The sequence below is a fragment of the Diceros bicornis genome, chromosome 17 (assembly GCF_020826845.1).
Source record: "Diceros bicornis minor isolate mBicDic1 chromosome 17, mDicBic1.mat.cur, whole genome shotgun sequence".
In the NCBI taxonomy this organism is placed as follows: domain Eukaryota; kingdom Metazoa; phylum Chordata; class Mammalia; order Perissodactyla; family Rhinocerotidae; genus Diceros; species Diceros bicornis.
Genome location: NC_080756.1, coordinates 57,929,446 through 57,935,618, shown reverse-complemented (window position 1 = coordinate 57,935,618; position 6,173 = coordinate 57,929,446). Strand labels below are relative to the sequence as shown.

At 54.5% G+C, this 6,173-nt stretch overlaps 1 protein-coding gene across 1 annotated transcript in view; it reads left to right on the top strand.

Moving 5' to 3' along the window:
* Window positions 1-1,244: 1,244 nt before the first annotated feature.
* Window positions 1,245-6,173, top strand: part of PRMT8 (protein arginine methyltransferase 8) — a 90,065-nt gene continuing 85,136 nt past the window's right edge. Inside the window, exon 1 of the mRNA XM_058559037.1 lies at window positions 1,245-1,319. Within this exon, the coding sequence (XP_058415020.1) occupies window positions 1,245-1,319 (75 nt within the window). The remainder of the gene's footprint in view (window positions 1,320-6,173) is intronic.

The following is a 6,173-nucleotide window of genomic DNA, read 5'->3' as shown; positions in this document are numbered from 1 at the left end:
GGAATGCATTGTATAAAAATTCACACCCCCTGCTGCCGCCCAAACTCCCTTAAAAAAGGATCAAGAGAATCCTAATGGGTACGTGACATCCTCCCTCTCTCCCATAAAAGGGACTTCAAAATCTGGTGATGATGGGGGAGGGGCGAGGAGGGAGAAGAGAAACGTGTGGGCAGGGGCCTGCCAGGGAAGACTGAGGCAGGAGAGCAGACTGCAGGCTCATCCATTTGACTTTCTCCCACCTCCTTCCCAAGCCACCTCTGGCTGAACCTTAGCCCCACTCTCTCAGCCTGAGAGGGGCTTGGAGCCCCAAGTGCCCTGGATAGAGGGAGTGGGAGAAAAGGAGCGAGAATTATATCGCACTTAGCCCTAGAGTTGAAGGAGTTAAGGACCCTCCCTCATCCAGACACCCACCCCTTCACTCCCCAAACGCCAAATCGTAATTCGTCAAGAAAGGATCCAGGAATTGGCAGAGGAGCCGGAGAGTTGGGAGTGGGGTGGGGTTGGGGCGAGGTAACTGTGTCCAATCTTGCCCAGAGCTTGTCCTCGTCGGGAGGATGCACACCCGGGTCTAAGAACCTGCAAGAGCCCACCTCGGGCGCCTCCCGCGTGGCCCTGCAGCGTCCGCGCAGCTCTTGCCCCCGCGCGAGTTGTCCACGGCGCCCGGGAGTGGAGGCGGCCCAGAGACCCTCGGAGCCTGGCGGAGGGGGCGGGTCCGGGGGCGCTGGGGGCCCGCGGTCTGCGCCCAGCCGCCGCCTGCTCCACGAACCTCCTACCCCGCCCCCACTCACCCGGCTCAGCCCCTAGGAGAGACGCGCAGGAAGCGTGTTGCTTCGCCCAGCCGAGCGGCAGAAGTTAAGAGGAGTTGGTGGCTCCCTTTGGCCGGCCGGACTTTGCGATCAGAGCAGCCGGGAGAGGAGACGCCGCCGCCGCCGGGCCTTCGGGGCTGCCTCCCTCCTGCTTAGCCCGCAGCGCGGGTGGAGAGGGGCGGGGAGGGGGTCGGGCGCGCGAGAACAACTTGAAACTGTGTGAAGGAATCCGAAGCAGATGAGAAGGAAGGAAAATAAAACAAAGTGGAGACTGCAGAAAAGGCTCAACCGTGGTCGATTGTATCGGCTGACGCTCCAGCGGAGGGGCTGGGTTCGGTTTTTTTTTTTCCTCCCATTCTCTTTCTCTCTCTCTTTTAAAGCTACACCAGCTCTCTCTTTCTCTACTATCTCTGTATCACCAAACCCTTGCTGGCTCTTATGGGCATGAAACACTCCTCCCGCTGCCTGCTCCTAAGGAGGAAAATGGCGGAGAACGCAGCTGAGAACACCGAGGTAAGGAGGAGAGGGGGCCGGGGCTCTCGGCGACCCCAGCACCCACCCCGGACAACCGCGCCGCCGCCGCTGTCGCTGCCGCCGCCACCGCCGCCGCCGCTCAGCACCTAGTGCCAAACTTTCCCCAGCCATCCCGCTTGCTTCTGCCGGCCGTGTGTGTGTGTGTGTGTGTGTGTGTGTGTGTGTGTGTGTTGAGGTGGGGGGAAGACAGTGCATGTCTCAGGTCCCCTCCCTCTTGAAAATGCAAAAGAGTCGCTCTCACCCCATCTTTCTCTCCTGCCACCCGCTGCTCGCTTCTCTTTCCCCGAAGTCCCAAACCCTGGGCAGCCGCGCTCCCTTGCCCTCTCCTCTGGACTCCGTTAGGGTTCCAGAGTCCCGGCTTTGTGCAGAGCTGGGACGGGTGATCCCGGGGCCAGGTCTGCTCCCTGCAGTGCCTTGACCGTCTCGGGCCGCTGCCTCGGCTTTACCCTTCAAGCTCGAGTCTGTCCCCGAGCTCTCGGTCCCCGCAGCACCGCGGAGAGCTCCCGGCCGCCGGGGCCAAGCCGAGCAGGTGGTGAGATTGGGGCACCACCAACAGACCCTCCCGTTCAGACCGGGCCAGGGAGAGGAGAGGTCTGCCATCCTCGAACGCTAGAGCCGTCTCGGCGGCGCTAAACTGGGGGAGGGAGCACTAGCCGCGGCCACCTTCAGGACCAGGGACAGCGCCCGCTCCTGCCGCAGCCGGGCTCACGAGGGTGGTGGGGGCTGCGCGCCGCCGGCTGCAGCGAGAAACCGGTTTGCAGCCACCCGTCCCGCAGCAGCTCTTGAGGAGGTCGCTCTAGCTCCGCAAATTGCGCTCTTGCCCTCCACCTTCGGCAGCCCAATAGCTGCCCTTTCTCTACCCTCGAGTTGGCCCTGAGCCGCAAAGAGCCCTGCTGGGTTTTGCGTCCCAACACTCGAGGCTGTGTTTCCCGGCCTGGCACTGACCCTGCTGTGTTACGACTGGACTAGTCCGCAGGCTCTGGGCACCTGTAGTCACGAAGGAGATCAGCGTGGGCAGCCCCCTTACCTTCCTGAAGAAACGGTCCGCTGAGATGGGGGCGGAGTGGGGTATGTGTGTGAAGATCATCCCTTACTCGGTGGCAGGAAAAAGACACAGAGCGAACTCCGGGCTCTATTAATAGCCGGTGTCTGGTGGGGCTGCCGTGCATTTCACATATGGTTACCCATATGCAGCGTGGGGCGGGGATGGAGGTGTGGCGCGGGGCTTGTCCCTCTGTCTTGCTGGAACGCAAAAAGGTGCAGAGACCCTGCCTGATCTTCTTCCCTCAGGGTCTTAACTGCAGCTAACCCCTACCCTACAGCGTAGGCAGCAAAGCTTTTTTAAATCCCCATTCTCGAAGAGACTAGAAGCAGCATGCATCTGGCAACTGTCGATTTCAAAACAAACACGCTCTGGGGCTTGAAAACAGTGGGACATTCAGTAGCTAATGCCATCTCCTTGAGTTAGGGCAAAGCCTGCACGCGCGGTCCCCTCACCGCTCCCTCTTTCCACCCCCCACCCGAGAGCAGACATTCAGAATGATGTGTAGTGCAAGGCGCCTAGCCTCACAGCAGAGAGCTAGCCTTACCAATCCCCTGGCCCTCCTCCCTCTGATCGCCCACCCGCGAGAGGGGTTTCTAAAAATAGCTCAGAGTCAAGGCTGTACTTGTGTAAAGTGTTGCACTAGCGGGCACGTAGCAGTCCTTGCAGCCAGGTGGCTGGAGCGCTGGAAACAAGAAATAACCCGCTCCCCCCCGCCCCCTCGCCCCGCACTCGGTTTCTAAAATAAAGTTTTCGCTGGTCTCTAGCTGCCCAACCCCAGCTGTTCCGCGAGGTCTGCATGCAGACCCCCGCCAGGTTTCGCAGTGTGCAGCGGCGGCGGCGGAGCTCTCCACCTCGGCCAGGGTTAAAGGCGTCCGGAGCAGGCAGAGCGAGGCGCGCCAGGCTATTTTTACTTGCTTCCCCCGCGGCTCCGCGTTCCCCCCTCTCAGCAGTTGCACATGCCAGCTCTGCTCAAGGCATCAATGAAAACAGCAGTAGAGGCGGCCGAGCTCCTGCTAGCAAAAAAAAAAAAAAAACCCGCGTCCCATGCCCGGCACAAAGGCGGCAGCGGGGAAGGCCTGATCCAGCTGGGGCTCCTGGGAGCGGAGTGAGTCTGGGGGTTTAGTTCTTAGCACGTCCTCTTGAGAAGGGGAGGAACTCACATTTGGTCAAACGTGCCCGATGGAGGCATCCAGGCAGCATGACAATCGCTTGGTTTTCCTCCAGGAACTGGCTGTTTTCAGAATGAGCCAAGACTAGAACAATACTTTCAAAAGCCGGGTCCTGTGGGTTTGCCACATTTCTGGTGGGAGAGAGAGGCAAGGATGCCTCTGTGGGGTGTGTGTCTGTGTGTGTGTGTACGTGAGTGTTCATGGTGATAGTGGTCCTTGTTCATAATTCAACATGTCTTTATCAAACACTAACTCTGTGCCAGGAATAATTAGGTACCTTCATCCAAAGGTGAAGACAACCAGGCCCCTGCCCTCAAGGAACCCACTGTCTGGTGGACAGTAGTGCCAGATAATCTGTAGCACCTTTTCCTGCCTTTTGTTGGTGGTGTTTGCCAGTGCTTTATCTCATTTCATTCTCACAAGAACCCTGTGAGATGAGCAGAGGTTAGTATTCATTTCTTATCTTCATTTTGGAGGTGAGGACATTGGGGCTGAGAGGTCCAGCAATTTCTGAAAGTCGCCTGTTTGACTAGGTCAGCCTTGGAACACAGATTGCCCCACTTCTGATTCATTGCCCTTTGCCCTAAGCTTGCTACTTCTAAAAAGATGCCGTGTGTGGATGGGAGCAGGTGAGGAGTGGGGAGGAGAGGGATACTTTGGAAGGGAGAGATGCAATGTTGGAGGTAGGCAAGGATGATGGAGAAGGTCTTCTTTCACTAGGTAAAGACAGGGAAAATTATTCCAATCGTTAGGCAGGAAGGAGAAAGTGGAGCATGAAACTACTTGTACCATGAGCAGAGTCTCCCTCAACAAGTGAAGTTTGGAGCAAGGTCGTGGGGTCAGGCACACAGCCGTGGTGGGCACGGTGGCCCTGGAGGCCCTGAGAGCACTCTTCAGCCACGTTGACCTCAGTCCCCTTGTGTGTTACTAGAGCGGTTACCTTGCGGTACAGGGTGGGACAGAAGGAGGTGCCGGGACAGCCCGGCACATGGTAAGCGCGGCGATGTCGGCTCCATTTACCCTTTCTCCGGGTCCCTCAGAGTCCTCTCCTCCTCAGCTAAGGGCATCACTGCTCCCCGTCAGCCTTTTCTCCTTCTCCCCTGCTCCTACATATCATCAGAAACCTTCTGATGTGGCCTTCTGCAATGTCTGCCAAGCCTCCAGTCCATCCTCCTTTTCAGCCCACTATCGTCCTCACCTCTGCACTTGCTAAGGCAGCAGCGTCTCAGCTGTTGGTCCTCTTCTCTAATCCAGCCTCTTTATCACTACTTGATGGGCTCTCGGAAGCACAAATCTGCTCATGATCAGACATCTCTTTAAAAATGTACCATCTTGCCCTATTGCCTACAGGATACAGGATAGAGCCCAATTTCCTTGGCATCGTGTACAAGGCCCTTTAATTCCTGCCCCCTGCAATTCTCTGTACAAACCACTGACTTCCTGCTAAATGCTTTTGTGCGTACTGTTGCCTCTACCTCTGCTACTCTTTTCCCCCTTCTTCTCTTTGGGAAAAAAAAAAATCTTCCTGCAAGACCCAACTCAAAGGTCACTTCCTCTGGGTACCCTTCCCAGATCTGCCATTTATCCCCCACCCCCGGGAGAGTGCTTGCTCCTTCTCCTTCTCATGTGTTCCTAATGCCTGTCTCTCACTTTTCCTATTACAAGATAATTGGTTTTTTATATATCTATTTCTCCAGTTAGATAATGAACTTTTTTTTTGGTATACTCTGTTCTTAACACTGTCCCTGACACACAGTAAATAATAAATGGGAATAATAACTGTTGACTGAATTGATTCATGTGATTATGACAAGCTCACGAGCCTTCTGGTTTTTAGTCACTCATGACTTTCTGGAAATTGGGCTTCCTATCTCCCACCCCTGCTACACTATGTCATTGTGGACCTTTAAAACTCAAAATGAGTGAACATTCTGGGAATCAAGGTGCTCCAGCAACTCAAAGCACGGGTCCATTTTGTTTATGCGTGTACCTATTCGCTATTCGGTAATTACTGACTCTTTCTCTGGGTGCTCATCTGAGCAGCAGATAAATGGATTAATCACGATGCCCACTTGTAAACTCTGGGGGATAATGGACCCTTCTGAGCTGCTGCTGGCTGTACTGAGTCTTGGTGAAAGCCTGATGCATTATTTATGGTGATGACTCCCTGATTGGGGCTTTAGTTCCTCAAAGCAGAGCCCCCAGGAGTGAGAAAACAATTTTAGCAAAAGAGTCATTTTGGAGACTGTTTTTTTTTTTTTTCCAGTGAAGTTATTTTTTTTTCTTTTTTTTATTGATGTTTTAATAGTTTTTAACATTGTGAAATTTTGGGTTGTACATTTTTATTTGTCTATCACCATATATATGACTCCCTTCACCCCTTGTGCCCACCCCCACCCCCATTGCCCCTAGTAACCACAATACAGTTTTCTCTGTCCATGTGTTGGTTTATATTCCACATAGGAGTGAGATCATACAGTGTTTGTCTTTCTCCTTCTGGCTTACTTCACTTAACATAATACCCTCCAGGCCCATCCATGTTGTTGCAAATGGGATGATTTTGTCTTTTTTTATGGCTGAGTAGTATTCCATTGTATATATAAGCCACATTTTTTTAAT